A 23,493-nucleotide genomic window follows, 5' to 3' on the forward strand; every position below is an offset into this window, starting at 1 on the left:
CCTTCCAATCCGTAAAATCAGGCACAGTTGACCACAGTTGACCACAGTTGACTTTCTAGGGTTTCTGGTTGACTGAACAATGACTGGTGACTTCTGAGCATCCAATCTTTGGCCAAACCACTTCAAAATGATCCTTGGACCATATGAGCTTAAAAAATCAACCCTGGGGCTCTGTCTCAATGCAAATGGCACTTGCTTGCTTGATTGACTGATTCTCCTGATCAGTTAGACCTGATTCATCAACTGAGCTTGCACTTGGGCACATGGACAATGCAATGTTATGCAGTGGACATTGTTAATGCTATGACTTAACATGAAATGAATGTACACAATGGTAGGGTGCAAATTTGAGGTGCTACAACTAGGTAGCATCTGAGGAGACGAAGGTCAAATTGGGTCGTACATTAGACCGTATCTGAGCAGACTGAGCCGTCCATTAGGCTGAATCTGATGATAAAAAAGGGGGTAGTCGTACACTAGACTACACTTCAGAAATGTACCGTACACTAGGTAGCATCTGAGGAGACGAAGGTCTAATTGGGTCGTACATTAGACCGTATCTGAGCAGACTGAGCCGTCCATTAGGCTGAATCTGATGATAAAAAGGGGGTAGTCGTACACTAGACTACACTTCAGAAATGTACCGTACACTAGGTAGCATCTGAGGAGACGAAGGTCAAATTGGGTCGTACATTAGACCGTATCTGAGCAGACTGAGCCGTCCATTAGGCTGAATCTGATGATAAAAAGGGGGTAGTCGTACACTACACTACACTTCAGAAATGTACCGTACACTAGGTAGCATCTGAGGAGACGAAGGTCAAATTGGGTCGTACATTAGACCGTATCTGAGCAGACTGAGCCGTCCATTAGGCTGAATCTGATGATAAAAAGGGGGTAGTCGTACACTAGACTACACTTCAGAAATGTACCGTACACTAGGTAGCATCTGAGGAGGCGAAGGTTTAATTGGGTCGCACATTAGACCGTCTTGAAATAGTTGAAGGAATCATATGTTTGACTGAATCAGAATGAACTGTATGTTAGGCTGTATCTGATGATATTTGTATATGTTGTACTTGCAATAAATGTCTAGGATGAGCTTAAAGATGTCATCGTTAGGAAGATATCGGAGTGTTGTCAGAATGAATGTTCCCATGAATGGTGTCTGGAATACGTATCCGAACCTTTGTACATAATTGATAAAGGTGTATGTCTGAATGAACCTTTTACCTTGACTATATTAGGAGGATGATTAACCTGCCCAGAAACGTTAGCTACATGCTATGTCATGATGCATGAGATGTTTCGTGTTATGCCAAGAAATAAATGCGAATGTTGTATGCATGCGTATGCTGTGAAATGATGTAATGAATGAGTTATGTGTATGAGACGTTCTGCTTGGAGACTCTACTGGGGAAAATAAATCCCCATCTACTGATTGGAGATACTTGTAAGGATGACCCTTTCTCGGCAGGGGGTTGTTGATTTCGGTCTGATGGTGGAAATATTCAACAGAGCCTGGCTGGGGATGGAAGAGAGGATCAATCTGTCTGATGATATCGACTTCTTCTGGGAAATAGCTGGCTTTACCCGGGGAATAATGCCAATTTCTCCTGAGGAAAAACAAGCTTGCTGGGGAGAATAAGATTGGTAGCGGATTCATTGGAAGCATGGTTAGACCTTCTCCTTGATCCTAAATTCGGGTAGTAATTGCTATTGCCATTCCATGCATGTATTTTGATAAACATTGATCATATTCAAATGCATATATTAATTCAAATCAAATCAATGGACATTTATGCAAACAAAACAGAAGAGTAAAAGTGAAATAAAATTGCATTGATTTTTTGAAAGAGGGCCTATGAACAGGCAATCTGTGTACAAGGAGACAAAAATCCTAGTAAGAGGAAATTGTCAAGAACACAAAGAGAAAGCTATGCAGAGAAAGTCCTATTGATTTTAATTCCACTACTGTCATCATGTCTTCGAGCATCTCATCTCCTGCTGGCGGATAGAAGTGATTGGCTTGTTCAGTTCCTTGAACTTGGTTGAAGCTGACAGAGAACGGGACATAGTCATACGCTTTAATCCCTAATTTTTGCCTGGACCGCCTTTTCAGGTTTTCAGTCCACCGGGATACCCTTTTTTGCCCAAGCCGCCTTTTCAGGTTTCCGACTTGCCGGGTATACGTCTTTATATATTTATCCCTAATTTTTGCCCGAACCCTTTTGGTTCGCCGGGATGCCCTAACTTTTGCCTAGGTACGTCGACCTAGCGGGTCTCTTTTATGCGTAGTATTTTTTAACTATGTCCGCGTTCACAGGATGCGGGGAGTCTTCGCCATCCATTGTAGCAAGTATCATGGCTCCACCGGAGAATACCTTCTTAACCACAAATGGCCCTTCGTATGTGGGAGTCCACTTGCCTCTGGGATCCCCTTGTGGTAGAATGATACGCTTGATCACCAAGTTGCCAATTTGATACACCTGTCTCTTGACTCTTTTTGTTAAATGCCTGGGTCATGCGCTTCTGATATATCTGCCCATGACAAGCAGCCGCAAGTCTCTTTTCATCAATCAAATTTATCTGATCGAGTCGAGTTTGAATCCATTCATCCTCTTCATCTAAGCCTGCATCTTTCACAATTCTGAGAGAGGGAATCTGAACTTCCACTGGTAAAACGGCTTCCATTCCATAGACTAAAGAGAAAGGGGTTGCCCCTGTCGAAGTGCGGTAACCATGAAGAGCAAAAGGTAACATCTCATACCAGTCTTTGCATGTTACTGTTATATTCTTGATATTGTTAGCAGCCTCCACGGCGTCATTCGTCTTTGGCCGGTACGGAGAAGAGTTATGGTGTTTTATTTTGAACTGCACGCAGAGTTCAGTTTAGTACCATTATCAGTGATAACTCTTTCAGGAGACAGCAGGTTTCTCGAATGTATATTTGATAAGATCCATCTTAGAAATCAATAAAGTGGTATGATTCAACATATACCGTCTTAGTCGGCGAGCAGCCCAAGCCAAAGCGCAGCAAGCTTTCTCGAGCTGTGAGTATCTTGTTTCACAGTCGGTACCTTTTGCTAAGGCAGTGTATGACATGCTCTTTTCGACCAGACTCGTCATGTTGCCCCAGCACACCCTATTGAATTTTCTAACACGGTCAAATACATAGTTAGAAGTCTTCCTTCAACTGGTGGCATCGGAACTGGAGGTTCTTGGAGATACTTCTTGATTTTGTCATTCATCATTCCATACCATCTCTTGATTTTTCTTTTTTAGTAATTTGAAGATGGGTTTGCAGGTAGCAGTCAAGTGTGGAATGAATCGGGCAATGTAATTCAAGTGTCCCAAGAAACCTCTGACTTCTTTCTTGTCTATTTCAGTACCCAGATTTACAATTTCAATTGATTCCTCATACGGCTGTATGGTCTTTTCTTCTTGTAGTACCAGTCTGGCAAGTTCTCCAGGGACTTCACAATCTTCCTCACTTCCATCCTCGGCTTGGTAGATCGAATTTTCAAAGTCATAATGAACAGTAGCAGAGTCATTACCAACAGGATCCAGAGTGGATATGGATCGGCAAATTGTTACGTGAGTGTGTGCAAGAAAACATAGCTTGTTTGAAAAATGACAGGAAAGATAAAGAGCGCAATATTTGAATGCAAAAAGTCCATTGATTTATTGAATATGAATATGCTTATGAAAATGACAAAACCCTTGAAAAATTAGCTATTGTGCCCCGGGTATAGACACAATGCTTTAAAACACTAAAATAACAATAACAATTACTCCTGACTAAAGGAAATCGGGATAGTGTCCTCAGCCTTCCAATTGTCGAGTCTGTCACCAATTGTTGGGAAAATCCAGCTATCCAGGTCGCAATCGTTATCAGTATCTTCCACAGCATTGACAGTCTCGTCTTGATTAGGCAGAGGAGCAGTGATGACATTAGGAGTCTCCGGAGGATCAGAGGTAACTGCCTGTATCTTTCCACTTCGAATGCCGCTTTCAACATGTTCACCTATTAATATAAGTTCAGTGAAACCCAATGAGGAACTCCTCAATAGATGGCTGTAGAATGGGCCAGTCAGTGTGCTCATGAACATGTCCACTAATTCTCGATCAGTCATAGGGGATTTGACTCTGCCAGCCAAATCTCTCCATTTTTGAGCATATTCTTTGAAGCCTTCTTTAGATCCCATGGTCATATTCTGCAACTGTAGCCGAGTAGGTGCCAATTCAGAATTATACTGGTAGTGCTTGTAGAAAGCTGTTGCTAAATCAGTCCAGGTGCGGATGTTAGAGCTCTCGAGCTGATAGTACCATTCCAATTGTGTGCCAGACAGACTCTCTTGGAAGAAATGGATCCATAGCTTCCTATCAGTAGTATGCGGCTGAATCTTTCTCACATAAGCCCTCAGATGCATCTGAGGACAAGATGCCCCATCGTATATAGTGAAAGTGGGGATCTTGAATTTGCGGGGAACGACCACACCAGAGACCAGACTCAAGTTTTCGAAGTCCAGACCGGGCGCCTTCTGACCTTCTATAGCTAGCATACGTTCTTCCAGCAACTTGTACTTATCATCTCTTGGAGAGTACTGTTCATTCTCATAATCTTCATTGACGTCCTCAGGGTTGAAGAGATCAACATTCTCATCTTCGGAATCTGTCTCTGTTTCCTCTTCTTGATCCTTCGGAATTCTAATCTCAACTCCTGAGGCCTGTCGTTTGAGCCTTCTTCCCGGGTTGATGTAACTCACAGGTTTCTTGTCTTCCTTTTTCTCGAGCAAGAGAGCCTTCAGTTCCTCCTGCCCCTTGGATAAGTTCAAGATCATTTTCTGGAGTTGAGCATTTTGAGCCTGGAGATCTTTGACAGTTTGTTCGAGATCCATTTTTCTGTTTGGAGGAAAACCGTGAGAACATTGATCCCTTTAGAGTACCTGTTATGCAATGTTATGCTATGCAATGTATGAAATGTTTTCAAGGACTTTTGGAATTTAACTTTGCATAAACTACCAAAAAGGAAACTTTTTTTTTTTTTTTTTTTTTTTTTTTTACAAAACAGAGCAAAGTTAAATCCCTAAGTCCTCGAAATGGTTAGTACAATGCCATGATGTTATGATGTTATGATGTTAAGTAAACAACAAGCACAAGCAAGTCACACAACCATCATTCCTAGGTTTTAAGGCTTGCATGAGTTCCATAGGTAAGTACCCTCCCCGCTGAAGTTTAGTTGGTTCAACCTGTCCTAGAATAGTAACCGGGTTCTAAAAGGATCTCCAATCATTGACCTTCCTTTAAGTCCACTTCAGTGCAACACCAAGTGGTTGACCAAAGCTTCCCTAAAGTCCAATCTCAAAGAGTGTAGTATCGAGTCTCAACCAAGCCCCAGTCGGAACCGAAGTCAGTTAGCTCACTACTTTCTAATGGCCAGGATGAGTCAATTAGGGTTCTAAAGGTCTGGTTAATGCTTTGATGACACCACGCGGAAGCCAAATTTTTCCTCAAATAACATGAGGACCATCAGGACAACCAAAGTGTCACATTAACCGTAGCCATCATTTTAACCATTCCAGTATACGCCGGATAGCCGCTATGATTTATTGCTACTTACCTAAGGTACACTAGATCCGGGTGTAGGATCTTTCACTCAAGCATAGGATACCCAAGCAATCCCTTAAAAGTAAATCAGACAATGTGAATATGTGATCTTGTTATTAAGGTAACCTCTCTTTAAGCCTTCCCCAGCAGAGTCGCCAGTTCTGTCATACGGTGAACTGACTTGGGGTGTTTTGCTTTTTATCGCAATGTCGCGGATAGCAAGAGTCGCCACCGACTTTTCTTTTATCCAATAAGGAAAGGTGGAAAATAACAGGAAAGACCTCAATAGATTTTGGGTTCGGGAGGTACATTATACAAAGGGAAGGTGTTAGCACCCTTTATATCCATGGTTATCCATGGGCTCTTAATTGCTGGATCACTCATCTTTTTGTCTGAAAAAGTGTTGGTGAATTGCTTAAAAAAATGTTTGAAAGAGAGTTTAACTTTGTAATGATTCTCGTATGAATGTATACAAAGTATTTATCTCGTTGGATTTTGAAAGCGGTTTAGAAAAGGTTTTGAAAAGAGAATTTAACTTTGTAATGATTCTTGTATGAATGTATACAAAGTGGTTATCTCGTTTAGTTTTGAAAGTTATTTAGAAAATAGTTTGGAAATGTGTGAGGTGTAAAAAGTATTTTAGGTTATGATCCAGTAATTGAGAGTTATACCTTCCTGAGGTCGTTATGGGCATTTCCTATCCTTATGAGGGTAAAACTGTCCTTACTATTGAGAAGTAAGTAATTTTACCCTTTGGATGTTTAAGGGTCATCGTAGGGTCATCGATAGGTCATTGAAGGCAACAGTTGTAAGGATACCTTAGCATTCGAAGGGGCGATCATCATTTAACCGTAGGCTACACCAAAGGGTCATCGAGGGACAAAATCGTATTTTCGAAGGCAACATCCGAGGGACCATGATTTATTTTATGATGATTTAATCGAAGGGTCTTTGCTAAGTGTATCCCTACATTCGCGGGACATGACCGTAATACCGTAATATCGTAAGGCAAAAGAGAGGTCCAAGATCACATATTTAAAGGCCATATTGTAAAGTTAATTAGGTGATTATGATGAATCTCCACATTAAAATCAATACATAAAAAAAATAATACATTAAAATTAATTATTAAAATTAATTATTAAAATTAACACATTAAAATTAATTAAGCAATTTAGGGTGGATCTTCATAAGGGTATCCCACAAATAAAGTGGAAGACCTAACGGCGGTCTTTTTTTCTGGGACATATGAACCTTTGCAAAATTCAACAAACGGGTTAGCATACCAAATCAGGGTGCAATCGAAGATTACACCGCAAGAGAAGACACAGCAGCATGAATGTCAGGCAAAACAATGCATAATTAATATAGAATAGATCAGGTTACGCATAGGACATAACAAATATCAACGGCTGTCCCGTTCGCCGCTGCCTCGCCTAGCGAGGTCCTAGCGAATGCTCGCTACATGCTCGCTTAGCGATGTGCTAGCGAGCGGCTGCGGGTTTTGAGCTTCAGAACAGTACAATCTCAGCAGGCGGCAAGTTTTATGGTATTCAATTACAGAAATAATATGGTCAAACATTCAGGATAGGCCGGCATACTTAAATTCACATGCAAAACCTCAAATATGTTTATGAATTCAATTATAATATCACATGCAAGTTAAGAACATAAAGCGGTATCACATGTAAATTAAGAAAATAAAGCGATAATAGTAATGCAAACCTGTTTGCAATCGAATTGCAACCTTGAATTGGCGAGCCGGATTGAGTTGGGCGGTGGTAGCTTCGGCCGCCGGCTTTTCTTCAGGGTTTCCTTTAGGGTTTTCCGTCTGTGAGCGCTAGGGTTTGCTTGCTAGGGTTCTCCTTTCCTCTTTTTTCCGTTTTTTTTTCATTACTGAAGTGCTGGTATTTATAATGCCCTTTTTCATGACCTAATGGGCTCAGAACGAAGCCCGAAATTTTTGTTGTCTGTCAGCCTCGCTAGGCGAGCTGGTAGCGAACGTTCGCTAGGCGAGCGTGTAGCGAACGTTCGCTAGGCGAGCGTGTAGCGAACGTAACGTTCGCTAGGCGAGCGTGTAGCGAACAGGCCAGTTTGGGCCAATTTCTGGATTGGGCCATTCGTGAGCTGGGGCTTTGTCCCTTTAAGATCAGTGCCATAAAATGAGTCGGAATGCCCCTGAAAAATGTCTTGAACTATTGATGGGCAAATTTTGGGGTATGACACCTATCTTATTTTCTGGATCGAAGTTATTAGTAGCAGCTTTAATTGTCTCAAACTGAAATAACCTGTTTTCAATTCTAGGAGTTCTGCAATAAGATAAGTGGTTTACTCAGGAACAAGAAGTGAAAATAAAGCGGTCCATGGTTCAACCATGAAAATGTTTTATTTACTTAGAACTAAAATCTTACCTTTGTCTGTTTGATCTTTCCGAAAAATGTAACCCATCTTCCAAAGGACAAAAAGTATCAGCAAAACAAGGGCCAATGATCCAATCACAATTCCAACAATTGCTCCGGCAGACAACCGATTCGAAGGAATTTTAAAGTCTAAAGCAAAGTATAAATGATTTTAAGAATATGAAATACAATGTAGTTTAATTGGTATATTTGACAGAAGGTTATGAAATCAAAACGATATGAAAACTAGTACTTACTTGGGGTCACAGTGATAGCAGATATAAGAGGTCCATATACACCTCTCATAGGGACTGCATTAGTTCCTTTTCCTGCCCATGATAAGTGGATTTGCAAGGTGCTATCATTAACATCAACGTTAAAGTCCCGAGTAATTCCCTTGCCAACTCCACCGGCTTCTTCCATAATGTTAAAGTCTTTTAAATATTTACGACCCTGTCATTATATAGTTTTGAAATTCGGAACTTTAGATTTGTTAGAAACCAGATACAAAATATGAGCAACATTTTGGTCGAAACTAGAAACTAAGCGCCGGTCTGGATTGGTTTATTTGAGTTTATCTACGGACATAAGTACAAGCAGAACTGTCTGTAAGAGCTTATAGGAACAGCTTAAGATATGTCCATAAGTTGTTTTCAACTAAATTCCATAAACTCTATAAGATAGCTTATGAAAATAGCTTTAAAATGAGAAGGGTTTGATTTTGTGGTATCTTTTTTTTATAGAAATAGGTTATACACAAGCAAGCACTTATATGATAAAAGTTTATGCTATAAGTGCTTGATTAAGATACTTACCAAACAAAGCCTAAGAAAGAAGTAGTTGTGTATTCATTACTTACTTGAATTGAAACATCGAATATGCGCCTTCCAAAACTGCTAAAAGTCCGGTCATTAGAAAACATTATCTCAGCAAAATGAAGTTTCACATTATAATTTCCCTTCATCATACAAAATCCAAAGTAGTTAAGAGATATCGGCGCAATGCGGGCTGTTTGGTAGTAGTGTCCAGAAGACTCATTAATATTCAAAGAGAAAACATTTCTTGCCACATAATCAGCTTTTTCATTTCCTAGAAATACTCTTGTGCTGCTATAAGCCCATTTTTCATCAGCACTTTCAACAAAGTTTGAAATTCCGCGTAAATGTTCGTCGGCTTCATATTCTTTGTCATCAAACTCAATTGCAGGATTTCTTTCATTGGTCTGATTCCAATCATTACATCCATATCCCTACTCTTGGAAATAAATTCACTTGGTCTAATGGTAGGAAAGGTAGGCAGTTAACAGAGAAAAGGTTGGATCGGGAAGCCTATAGTGTGGATTGGCTTTAGGCTGTCTTGTGATTTTCAAGAAGCTTGCAGGGAGAGTTCATATTTTTTAAGAAAACCATTTCTGGTGCAGGTTTTAGCTTTGGCTGCTGTCAGCTGGTGTAGCAGTTGCAACTGTATCAGATTTAGAGTTCAATTTGTATGGTAAAATGGCTAATCCTACTCATCGCTATTCAGGTAAAATGGCTAAGTTAAATTCAGATTTAGAGTTCAATTTGACACCACACATATGTTCATAACAGGAGTATCATAGAAACTATACAGCTTTCACAAACACAGCTTTCACTACTGATGCAAACAGTTAATAAATTTGAGTCCAGAAAAAACATTTCCTTCAAAATAAATTATAACCCCAACCTTGAGAAATACTAACTGATGCAAACACTAACTATTGCAAACACTAACTGTTCAGTCTGGTTCCAAATTAACATAGGGATGACTAACCTTGAGAAAGAGTTGTCTTTGCAAAATCCCGGATGATATAGTGCTTCGGTTCCAAATTAACTTGCATTCAACAACTGCTTATTGCTCCACTAAGTAAGATGAGCATTCTTGAAAACCTACATTCAGAAAACCAATTAGCAAATAATTTGATTTTCGTAGTTTCAGACTTAAAGGAGACTTTAAACATATTTGGAAACAATACTAAACTTGCAAAGAAAACTTGATTCCAGCATCCACAAAGCCGATAGTTCTGGAAAACCTACATTCAGAAAACATAAAACATATGACTATCTCATACTCATTAAACCAAAACTCCATGGAAATCACTTGAGATGAATATGCATTACCTTTGATGATTCAGAAACCCTTTAACGAGGGATTTTGAATTAGGGAATTAGGGATTCTTCAATGGATTCACGGATTAGGGATTCACGAATCGGTTCACGAAATAGGGAAAAAAGGGATTCACGAATTAGCATGGAATTAGGGTTTTGGTTTTATGAAATGAAATGGAGGGAGAGTGAAAAATGACGAGGGAAAAGGAAAGAGGGAAATAAGCTGTCGCGTAATTTTTGGTCCGAAATAAAAAATTCCATAGAGTCCGCCAAGCGGACTCTAATTAATAAATAAAATAAGAGTAGAGTCGGCTCAGCGGACTCTAAGTAAATAAATAGTAATTAAAAAATAATGCTACTAGATAGAATCGGTCTCACCGACTCTAAATAAATTAATCAAACATTCTGCAAAGATAACATAACAAGTAGAGTCGGTTTTGCCGACACTGATAAAAAAATAACTTGTCTTAAAAGATGTACCTAGATAGAGTCCGTTAGTGTAGGCTTAGCCGACACTAATAGTGTTCGTGTCGGTGGCCGACTCTAAACTAGGAGGCTAAAATGACTTATTCTAGTAGTGAAATATGAAGAATTTATTTTATATATTATTCGATAACAAAGTTACAATAATCAAAGCGGCATATGCAAGGCTTCAAATGACTCAACATCCATGCAATAATGATTCAATTCAAACAATTGATAGTTATATATTACTCACTAACGAAGTTTGCACGCTTAGAACTCAAACTCGAATCTATGAAATTTATACATGAATCTTACCATCTAAACCAATATACAATGATAATTTTTAAAAAAACATAATGAAAATGTGCATGGTAACATATGTTCGCAATGTTCAACCTAGCTAGCATGAATATATACTAACTTAATGAGTAACTTATAAAACTAACACCGCATGTTTAAAAAATTAAACAACTATAAAATAACAACTCAACACTTAATAAAATAAATGTTGATTTTTATTAATGTCAATTATAGTACCTTTTGATGAGTAGGAGCATATGTTGATGTCGATGAGCGTGGTGTTGGAATATTATCATTGTGCAAAGCTTCTCTCATCTTATCATCTACTTCCTCTTCACTTAAATGTGGATTTTGTTGCATATACATGCTTTTCAAAAGTGCCTCCGTTGCTCCCATCTTTTGCGCCATGTCAGAAATCTTACCATCATATTGCATTTTCATTAAAGAAATTTCTTCATTTTTTTTTCAACAATGATGGTGTGACAATTCTTCCATAACATCTCACTCTACCGAGCTTTTCTTTCCCAAATAATGATTGAAATGCTTGTGTTCCAGCTTCAACTGAGTCTTCAATAGATTCTTGAAGTTTATCCTAATATTTTAAATTATTAGTTTTGAACAAAATTAAAAACCACATGTGTATTTATAATGAATATTATAATTTAACTTACAATAGCAAATTGGGTTTCCCCATCCACTTGTTTTCCCTTGCGACTTTTTCGAGTTTCAATAAACATTTCAGCTTGAGTGACTTCTTCTCCATCCTTTTTTGCTCGCTACATGATTATTCATATATTAAAAAAATACTACTTAATAAGATATTGAAAAAACAACTTATTCTATTGATAATCACACACAAATATCATACCAATTTTGCACGAATTCTAGCAAAATTTGTTGGTCCTACACGATGCATAAACTTTTGCTTGCTCCTATTACCTGCATTCTTTTTACTAATATCCTACAATACATAAAATAGTTCACCGAGTAGAATCAATGTTACATGTAAAGAAATTGAATTAGTTCATTGAGTAGTAAGTATTTAATAAAGATAGTATGAAAATGTGCACAATAATGTCTAAGTAGAAATTATGCTAATATGGGGCTGCAATTGTGTTTCATTATGTCTATATTGTCTTTACTACTAAACATAATTAGAAATTGTCTAACTAGAAAATATGTTAAATATGCAAAGAAATTTAACTGTGTTTCATACCGTTCGAAACTATGCACATAAGAAAAAGCCATGCATCTTATTCCATATTAGTTGAAATGAAGCAAAATTTTATCCAACAAGTACATACACACATATATATTAATCAGCACATCAATGTTAATTATAGATAATGTATGATTTTCAAATCATTTTGCTTAAAAAGACCTAACACCTTTCCTATATGTCTTCCAATGTCTTGGGAATTTAGTTCATGCTTTGTCCATACCTTTAATCTAATTTAATTAAGATATTTTAACCATCCATCAATAAATATAGAAATACCTAATAATAATCATAATTATAATACACTATTATAATTAAGAGTATGAAAATATATTTAAAATATACTTAAAAATAAATTCTAAATAAATGCTGATATATAAGGGAACATGAAACTCAATCCAATATTACTCTAAGATAGAATTAATATAACAATATATTATTTTATAAATTAACACACTAAATATAAGTTGTATCAAAATTGTTTGAAATAAATCATATAAACGAAAACTTGTTTAGTGGTTAGAATACTTCTAATACCAATTCGTGTAAATTCTTCTAATTGAGTATTTTATTTCTCACTTTCATAATCTTGCATTTTTTTAAATTGTTCAAACGTCAATTTCTTTTAATTCTGTTAGGATTATCATTATTACAAACACTGAGTTGAATTTGTGATTAGATAGCACTCTTTAACTCGTTTTTTCCCGCTCTTATGAAGGAAGGGCTTACATTGGCGCTAATGAAGACCACAGTTGGCAAGAATCTTTTCCTTGATAGGGTATGTTCATTTTCACAATTGTCATTGATTCTATTTTTGTCTTTTGTTTTCTAGATTTCATTTATGTGGCCTTATTGTATTAAGTGGCCTTATCTGTGAAACTATTTTCCTATCCCATACTTTCTTTCTGTTCACACAACTCTATTCATTTTCCTACCATTACTTTTCATCCCTTGGAATCTACAAAACTAAAACCCCAAAGCATATTCAGTCTATCCCGTTAAGATTTAACCGGTACAATATATATTATGTGAACATCAAACTCTAATGTTTTCTATATCATTCCTTTCAAAGTTGTATATATGTAAATCCTAATTGTTGCCTTGCCTAACAAACTTAAATTGATGTGATGGACTAATATAATATCCTAACTGTTTATTGTGAGTAAAATTTTGTGAAAGATCAATTATGTAACTTTTTTGTTTGGCAGAAATATTTTAAGGCGTATCTTACAGATTGGCCAATGTATTTCTGTTGTTTCAACTTCTAATTATGCATTGTTTACCTTATATGATATACTCAACGATATCAGAAGATGATTTTCTATGTGTATCCATGTTGAGATATTGAATTGATTTAGTTTCCTTTATTCCTATTAAGTACTCCCTCCGTTCCTTTATAAGTGTCACTTTCTTGTAAAAAATTTGTTTCTTTTTAATTGTCACTTGCAAAGTTCAAGGTAGTATTAATTGCTATTTTGTCAAAATTACCCCTATATAATGATTGCAGAGAGAGAAAAAGTAAAGTGAATGTAATAAATAATTAAGGGTATTATAGGTAAAAGAGGAATTTTTGTTTGAAAAGTAACAAAAATGATTAGCTTCCTTGGTATGTGTAAAAAGTAAAAAAGTGACACTTAAAAAGGAACGGAGGGAGTAGTAGATAATCTGTTTGCATCTTTATGATAATTAGCTCTTATTTTATCACTATATTTCCTCCTGGACTTTCTCCTCGAATTCCAAATTTCTCTCATATCTTAACACATATTTGACATGAATAAATAATTCTTGTTTATTACTAAAATAATGAAAAAAAATTATTACTCTCAAGATTAGTGTAACATGCCTGATCAATAGGAAATCCAATTAAACTATACTTGTTATGATTCAGTGCAATTTCTATAGGTGCAGACCTGTTATGATTCAGGTTTTAGGACCATTACAACTGCCTTCTTAAGTTAACCTTGTTCATGGACAAAACATTGAATTTGATATTTATAGAGGATTGTATGAGTTATATATAAATTTATCATCAAATTCTTATTTTGCTTTATCTTTGGATGCAATTATTTTTGGATTTTCAATTTCCTAACATGCAACTATGTATTCTTCAATTTCCGGTTTGCAAAGGTATTCTTCAAGCTCATGGTCAATATCCAGGTGAAATGAGATTCAACTATTTCGGCAAGGTTAGAATCAAACTTATCAAAGGAGATGATGAAAATGATATCTAAAATTTTATCATAAGTTAGGATTTTAGTGATCTTGAATTGATTTCATCATGCACTGGAATTGATATCCTTTCTGCTTAAGGAATCCTCGTACAAATATATATGCATTGTTCCAAACTGCAAGTTTATTTTATTATTTTAGTTCCAGATTTAGTTATTTAATTAGTACAGTAGATGTTTGTTTCATGAATTACTCTCCACTGTGTTCAATTCATTAAGTTAAATGGTTGCTATCAATAATCAAGGACATATACTCGAATAATTGGTTACTAACTAATCTTATGTGAGGTCATTTTGGTTTTATGAAATTAAAACAGGATTAAAATAACTGTATATTTTTGGTTGATTAGATATAATAGTGTATAATAATACTATATTCTTCCTAACTTGATTAATTAAATTTTGTAACTCTGTTAAGTTATTCTTGTACCAAAATGTTACTATAATATGAGTTACTAAAAATCAAAAACTTAAAGCAATTGATGTTATAATTTGAAACAACTCTCACACTAAGCCTAGGAAAGAAAATGCAATCTCACTAAAATATTATAATGCCCTTATATAATAAACCCTAATAACCATATGACATCCTTACAAAATAATTTTTGTAACAAAAAATATTTAAAGTAATATTTTTCAATTCAGATTTGGAGAAATAAGAAGGTTAGAGTTTTAGCATAATTTAAGTATTTGAGTAATTTTAGAAAGAATGAGACTCACCCTTGGAGACAAATATGGCAGATAATTTGAGGCGGTGGTCCTGCTCGAGCGATTTCTAATTTCACAAACAGAAAGGAAAAAACGAAGGTATTCAAAACAGAGAAGTAAATGAAAAAGATGAACAACAAAAGATTTTGGTGGTAAGAGGTATTTATGAGAAATAGAATGAGAATGAGAAACTTACTCTTGAGAGGTGTTTGTAACAAATGATGCAACAATACAACGAAGGTGAGTTACAGCAGAAAGCGTGTGGTGGTCGGCGTGAGAGTATGTGAGTTATAGAGAAAATATTTCTTTGAGTAGAGAGAAAGAAGAAAAGACAGAACGTTGTGTAGAGAGAAAGAAGAAACGGCAGAAAGTTGTGTAGAGAGAAAGAAGAAAATATAATTTAGGGTTCAATTGTAATGAATCAGCTTTTAGGAAATTATATGAAAAAAAATACGAACATTAAATTATAAATAAAATTTCAAAGAAAAATATTCTAATGAGATGAAAGTGGTCTAGTGGTAATGCATCTTTTCTTTGAAGGTAAAGACCTAAGTTTGACTCCTTGGTTGCTATGTTTTAATAAATTTACCTTTTTCCATTTAAATATAACAATAAATTAATATAAGTCTAATTTAAAAATCTTTTAAGGATCAAAATATGTTGATTAAAAGTCCAGTGGTAATAATCTTTAACCAATCTAGTTGCAAACTTAGGTTTCACTTTTTAAAAAATATTATTTTTTTCATTTTTATATTTTAAGAAAAATAACTGAAGTTCAAAATAATAATAAAAACCGTAGCCTTTTAACAATAGGCCATGCTTTTTAGTTGTTGTTTTTAAATAAGAAACAACCACATATCTTAACCGTGGCATAAAAGGAATAAACTACGGTTATGTTATATCTACATTTCATAAGCGTCGCTTATAGTAAATAGACGACATTTATGTTATGCCCGCATTTTACTAACCGTAGCATAAAGTAAATAAGGGACGGTTTTTCACGCTTTGCAAAGAAACTCGTCCACGCATAAAAAGTGCGGTCTATAATACCTTTAGGTGACGGTTTTTCAGTCGTTGCCTATTCTTCCGTTACCTAAAGTATAAAATGTTGTAGTACTTCGATGACTGATTTGAAATAAATATTACTAATTCTTGATGTATAGATGCATATATTTTCATGGCTAAATTCACTAGACCTTCTAAACAAAATAACCTGACTCTGCTGCAGTTGAGAATATGAAACTCATATCAGCAAATGCTAGTTTCATTCATTAGAATTAAGTAATTCTCCTTCATTCATACTTGATTGTTACATTCATATTAAGTCACTCAATATTGTTTTATATGACTAGTACATCATTTGAAATCCTGGAAAAGAAACACCAAAATTACAATTATTTGAAACCACCTCTTATATACAATATGCAAAATTACACGTCTATCGTATCATGACATAGAGTAGAGTAGACTATGTTAGACCGTATCACTATGTAAGTTTGTATAAAAACCTAACATATTTAGAGGATTGAAGAGATGCATAACAGTCTAGAGGCAAAAGAGAGGTAGAGCAGGCTCTGAAGGCGTCTTTTGGGAAGAAGAGTCATAAGCAGTCTTGGTCAAAAAGCAAGAAGAGACATGGTTGTGGTTTTCAAAAGTTAGAAGTCTCCAATTCTGATGAGAAGAAACATCAGAAGGGAAAGAGGAAGCTTGACAAGAAGAAGAAGAAGGTTCAATGCTACTGCTGTAAGAAGTTTGGCCACTTTGTCGTTGACTGTTGGTCAAATAAGGAAAAGAAATCAGAATAAGCAAACATAGTCAGAGGAGATTCTGATGATGAACATGTGTTATTGATGACTTCTGAATCTGATGGTGCGTATTTTGTAGAGTAGTGGTATATGGACATTGGCTGCTCAAATCACCTAACTAGAAACAAATAATGGTTGGTTGAATTCACATGCTCTGTTTTGTTCCTATTTTTCTGTTTTGAACTTTAATTTTAGAATTTTTCTCGGAGTGTAAAAGTTAAAGTGTGAGGTAATTTAATCAGTACATTTTCATACACATGTTAGAAATTGGGTATGATAATCCTGGATAACTTCGAAGAATCGTGTTCGTACACTTTCCGAACAAAGTATTTCGACCCTATTCTTGCCTGGGTTCACGAAATCTTTGTGGGGATAATTCTTGAAGAACAATTTATTTCTGGCAAAGAGAGATGTTCAGGAATGTAGAGAGAAAGTTTGATTTCGTTATCACTTCTCAAACTGAGGCTAAATGACTCCTTATATAGGAGATGAATAACAGAAACCGAAAAGACGCAACTGTTCAGAAACGGTTACGTCGGTTGGGAAAGGATTCGAAATTCAAAAGAAAATTTCGAACGTTGGAACCCCGTTTCAATTATTCGCATTCAATTATACGTTGACTCGACGAGCGTGCACTCCGCACTACCCCTAACTCGTTTCCAAGCTTTAACGCATAATTGCATCGGCCTATAGTAAATCACATTACTACTAAAATACATTGATGATACTAAAATCACCAACAAATCCCCCCCATTTTAGTGTAATCCTTGATTTACTCAGTATATACAATTATATATACAAGGGTATAACACACATATATAACGATCAAACAAATGCATAAATGAAAATGTCTTGCGATTGAATTTTCATCTTAGTACAAATACACATTCCAAATACTCGAAAATCGGGGTGTCATAGCGATTGAACTCGTCAATCCATTTGAGTGTCTGAAGATATAGTACACATATGTTTCTTACAATACTCTACTATTCATACTTGACACTTTACAAGCCATGTGTCCTTATCCATTAATAAGCATATAGGAAGCCAAGTCCAAGCTTCTTGAAGCGGCAAAACTTCATGCTCACATAGGTGATTCTTTTAATCTTGCACCTGCATTTGCAATTTTCCAAAAGAACCATTAAGAAGATATAATTCAACCTAACCATCACTTGCAGGTCTGAGCACATACCTTGGGAAGATAAACACAATTACTCCAATCTCTAACTATGATCTTTCCACATTGAATTCTGCTTCTAATATTGTATTAGAAGGGAATTGGGTATACCATAGCTAACAGATTTAAATGGACTTTAATCCCATCCCAATTACCGACTTCTTCACTAAGTCTCTAGCTAACCCCTTCGTCAAGTGGTCAGCTAAGTTTTGTTGCGACCGAACAAACTCAATAGATATCACCCCATTCATGATTAATTCCCTAATCATACTATGTCTAATACCCAAATGTCTAGACTTTCCATTGTATATTTGACTATAAGCTTTAGCCAATGTGGCAGTACTATCACAACGGATAGAAATTGGTGATATCGGTTTAGGCCATATCGGAATCTCATATACCAAATTCCTTAGCCATTCCGCTTCTTTACCAGCAGCAGCTAATGCTACAAACTCAGATTCCATTGTGGAACCAGTTATACATGTTTGCTTCTTGGAAGCCCATGAGATGGCACCTCCCCCAAGCAAGAACACCCATCCACTTGTAGAGGATGAATCTTCAGCATTATTTATCCAACTAGCATCCGAATAACCCTCTAACACCGAAGGAAATCCCATATATGACAATCCATAATTTATTGTACCCTTCAAGTACTTGAATACCCTAGTTATCGCATGCCAATGATGTCTACTAGGATTACTAGTAAATCTGCTCAACTTTCCAACCGCATAAGCAATATCCGGTCTAGTGCTAATCATAGCATACATCAAAGAGCCTATAGCTTTTGAATATTCGAGTTGATCCACAGGTTTACCTGTATTTGGCATAAGCTTTTCTCCCGGATCCATGGGAGTACTTACTGGAGAACAACTTTCATAATTGAACTTCTTGAGTATTTTCTCAATGTAATGAGATTGCGTAATTACAATCCCCTTATTCTCCCGTTTAATCTTAATACCAAGAATAACGTCCGCTTCTCCCATATCCTTCATGGAGAACCTTGATGACAAGAAATTCTTCGTTTTATCAACTTGATTTTGGTCGGTGCCAAAGATCAACATGTCATCAACATATAAACAAATGAAAACTCCTTTACCGGAAGTATCAAATTTGCTATATACACATTTGTCAGCTTGGTTTAGAATGAAACCATTAGACAAGACAACCTCATCAAACTTTTGATGCCACTGCTTCGGAGCTTGTTTCAGCCCATACAATGACTTAATTAGCTTACACACTTTATGCTCATTACCAGGCATTACAAATCCTTCAGGTTGCTTCATATACACTTCTTCCTCCAAATCACCATTCAGAAATGCTGTTTTGACATCCATTTGATGAATCATTAGATTATGAATAGCCGCCAAGGCAATCAACAATCTAATAGTAGTGATACGGGCAACAGGAGCATAGGTATCGAAATAATCAATCCCTTCCTTTTGTCTGAAGCCTTGGATAACTAATCTAGCTTTAAACTTGTCAATTGTACCATCGACTTTCATCTTCCTTTTGAAGATCCATTTGCAACCCAATGGTTTGCAACCTGGTGGTAAATCAGATAATACCCAAGTATTATTTTCCATGATAGAACCAATCTCTTCGTCAATTGCTTCTTTCCAAAAGGCAGAATCTCGAGATTTCATAGCTTCATCATACGTTCTTGGATCCTCCTCTATATTATAGCAATAATAGTATTGAGTGTCAATCTGATCCTTTGATCCCTCAACTAAATATAGTTGAAAATCAGATCCATAAGATCTAGATTTTCTAGCTCTTTTGCTCCTACGGGGTTCAAGTGTCTCACTTGGCACATCATTTGAATGATCATCCTTTAGAGATTCATCTGAATTAGGTATAGAGTCCTTTGGTCTAGGTATAGAAGAGAAACAATTCTCATCAAATATGGCATCTCTCGATTCTATAATCATGTTAATAGAAATCGAGTCATTAGGTTCTATAACATAAAACCTATAGGCCTTGGAGTGCTCAGCATATCCAACAAAGATGCAAGCTACACCCTTTTCACCCAAAGTTTTCCTTTTTGGGTCCGGGAGTCTAACCACGGCCCTACAACCCCAAACACGTAGAAATGTTAAGTTGGGTCGTTTCTTATACCAAAGTTCATATGGGGTAGTCTTGTTCCTTTTATTAGGAACCCTATTTAACAAATAGCAAGCCGTTAACATAGCTTCTCCCCAAAACCCTTCACTCAAACCAGAGTAAGATAACATGGCATTCACCATTTCCTTAAGCACTCTATTTTTCCTTTCAGCCACACCATTTTGTTGAGGTGTATATGGTGCCGTAGTCTCATGAATGATTCCTACGGATTGGAAAAATACAGGATCATAATATTCACCACCTCTATCTGTACGTAATGTTTTAATCAACACATTCTGTTGCACTTCAACTTCAGTTTTATAAATTTTGAATTTATCTAAGGATTCGTCCTTAGCGTGCAGCAAATAAACATAGCAGAATCTAGATGCATCATCTATGAAAGTGACAAAATATTTTTTATGTCCTAATGATGGAGTAACATGCAAATCACATAAATCACTATGTATCAACTCAAGAATGACAGATTTCCTTGTTATACTTTTAAAAGGTTGCCTAGTGATCTTTGTTAACATGCAAGTTTTACAATTTTCTACATTTTTATCAAAAACAGGAATTAAATCATCTTTAGACATTTCATGCATTCTTTTATAATGTACGTGTCCTAGACGAGCATTCCATAACGATGAATTGATAACATTCGAAGAGGACATAAATACAGAGCCAGAATCATTAGGAACTCCATTCAAATTCATCATAAACATACCATTATTATAATATCCAAATCCTACAAACACACCAGACTTCGATAAAACATATTTATCGGATTCACACACTTGCTTGTATCCAAGCTTATTTAATACAGGACCAGAAATTAAATTCTTACGTAGTTTAGGAACATACAAAACATTAAACAAAGTAATAGTCTTTCCAGAACTGAATTCTAGCACCACGTTTCCTTTGCCTTCAACGGGAGCGAAGTGATCATCTCCCATGTAGAGGACAGAACCATCTTCCACTGGAACAAGAGTCTTGAACCAGAAACGATCCTTGCAAACATGTGTTGTAGCGCCAGAATCAATCCACCACGCGATAGCATCATCCTGCACATAGAATGCTTCATAATTTAGTGAAACCGAATGTTTAATCAAACTATTCAAATCACGAATTGATTTCTGACCTTGGTTTTCGGATTGGTCCTTAGACCCCTTTCCTGAACCACTTGCATTCGCGTTATCATACTTTTTGCCGGAACGACAATCCTTCTTGAAGTGGCCTGTTTTGCCACACTTCCAGCATTCTAGTTTCGGTTTCTTGTTAGCACCGAAACTGCCCTTATTGTTCTTGAAAGCACGCTTTTTTCCTTTGTTTTTGTTGTTACCGTTCTTACCACCCTCTTCGACCATATTAACCGAGGGTCCAGCAATTTCTTTGCCTTTTCCTTTGTCATCCTCCTGCGCTCTTAGAGATTCTTCTATGCGCAAGTGACTTCCAAGTTGGATCAAAGACAGTTCGTCTTTTCCATGCTTCAGATTGTGTTTGAAATCCTTCCACGAAGGAGGCAACTTGTCTATGATGCTTGAGACAGATATTGTTTCATCCATCTTCAATCCGTGTTGTGTGAACTGTCCAAGGATTCGGAGGAGTTCATTGAATTGTTCCATGACAGACCTCGATTCAACCATTTTGTAATTGTTGAAATCGGTTACCAGGAACTTTTTACTGGATGAGTCCTCTGCCATGTACTTGGATTCGAGACAATCCCACAATTCCTTTGCAGATTCTATGTTTTGATAAATATCAAATAAGGGATCAGACATACCGTTAAGAATGTGCCCTCTGCATATGTAGTCGTCGTTCTCCCATTTTGATCTACGTCTCAGATTTTCAACTGTGTCTTCCTCCAGAAGTTCTGGAATCGGTGTAGACAGGACATGCACCACCTTCAACGTTGTCAACATGAAATGCATCTTCTTCTGCCAACGCCTGAAGTCTTGTCCTTGAAACTTGTCCAATTTTCCGAAGTTTGTAGTCATCTCCTTGACGGTGCTTCCTCCAGCCTTGATTATCAGAAAATACTTTGTTCGTTTGTTAGAAATTGGGTATGATAATCCTGGATAACTTCGAAGAATCGTGTTCGTACACTTTCCGAACAAAGTATTTCGACCCTATTCTTGCCTGGGTTCACGAAATCTTTGTGGGGATAATTCTTGAAGAACAATTTATTTCTGGCAAAGAGAGATGTTCAGGAATGTAGAGAGAAAGTTTGATTTCGTTATCACTTCTCAAACTGAGGCTAAATGACTCCTTATATAGGAGATGAATAACAGAAACCGAAAAGACGCAACTGTTCAGAAACGGTTACGTCGGTTGGGAAAGGATTCGAAATTCAAAAGAAAATTTCGAACGTTGGAACCCCGTTTCAATTATTCGCATTCAATTATACGTTGACTCGACGAGCGTGCACTCCGCACTACCCCTAACTCGTTTCCAAGCTTTAACGCATAATTGCATCGGCCTATAGTAAATCACATTACTACTAAAATACATTGATGATACTAAAATCACCAACAACACATTCTTTCACTATTATGTTGCAACAACTCTAGAGTTTCTTTTGTTATTTATATTATTTTAGTGTGTTTCCTTAACTTAGTTTATTGTTACATTTATTTCAATTTCGTATGGTATTTTCTGAATAAACAACTATTTACACACTCTCTCTTCGCATATCATAACTTGAGTTACGAGAATCGAATTGACGCATTCTAATAGGCGTTGGAAAGCTGAGAGGATAATCAAAAAGTTTTATGTTGAGGACAGAAGTAGATTTGGAGTGCATAAGACTTGAATAATTCATTTTATCTTCAGATTTAGTAATATAATAAGTTTTGGGCTAAATTTTATGTTTTTCGGGTCGGATGCTATTAGGGCCCGATTTCCCTTATTATATATTTAAGCTAAACTCAAAATTAGAAAAGGTGGACAATTCTTAGGAATTAGAGAGGGCATTAGGATTATATGGCCGGCTAAACTTTAAGGTTAATCTACTGTTTCTGAATTTCATCAAGATTTTGAGGTTATTATGTTATCAACTTTTATTCAATTTCTTTCAATCATGTTTTGTGTATTCTTATTTGCTTAATTCGAGTTGCATATAATCGTTTCGATTAAATTTGATCAATGCATATACCTTAACTTCGCGTGTTAACTTAACTTATTCGTTAACTTCGCATAATCTTCGGCTGTCAAACTTAATGCGGGAAATAGGAATATAATTCACATAGTGTTGATCACGCTTGTTAACTGATACTATAATCAAATAGGAACTAGATTCATTTAAGGAATTGGTGATATAATAATCGATGATAAGTTTGAAATTACCGAACCAGTAGATT

General features: G+C 36.2%; 1 protein-coding gene across 1 annotated transcript; it reads right to left on the minus strand.

Moving 5' to 3' along the window:
• Positions 1-7,771: 7,771 nt before the first annotated feature.
• On the minus strand, positions 7,772-8,451 carry LOC127125990 (probable LRR receptor-like serine/threonine-protein kinase At1g53430). Its single transcript, XM_051054845.1, has 2 exons — positions 8,267-8,451; positions 7,772-8,159 (listed from the first exon to the last, which is right to left on the minus strand). Exons 1-2 carry the CDS (start codon positions 8,430-8,432, stop codon positions 7,996-7,998), a joined length of 330 nt encoding a protein of 109 aa, XP_050910802.1. The 5' UTR covers positions 8,433-8,451; the 3' UTR covers positions 7,772-7,995.
• Between the last annotated feature and the right edge of the window lie 15,042 nt (positions 8,452-23,493).

The sequence above is a fragment of the Lathyrus oleraceus genome, chromosome 3 (genome assembly GCF_024323335.1).
Source record: "Lathyrus oleraceus cultivar Zhongwan6 chromosome 3, CAAS_Psat_ZW6_1.0, whole genome shotgun sequence".
In the NCBI taxonomy this organism is placed as follows: Eukaryota; Viridiplantae; Streptophyta; class Magnoliopsida; order Fabales; family Fabaceae; genus Lathyrus; species Lathyrus oleraceus.

Excerpts from the sequence above, each read along its gene's own strand:
- LOC127125990 (XM_051054845.1), bottom strand. The coding sequence starts at position 8,432 with ATGGAAGAAGCCGGTGGAGTTGGCAAGGGAATTACTCGGGACTTTAAC. Across the intron at positions 8,160-8,266 it reads TGCTATCACTGTGACCCCAA|ACTTTAAAATTCCTTCGAAT; the intron begins GTAAGTACTAGT and ends ACTTTGCTTTAG.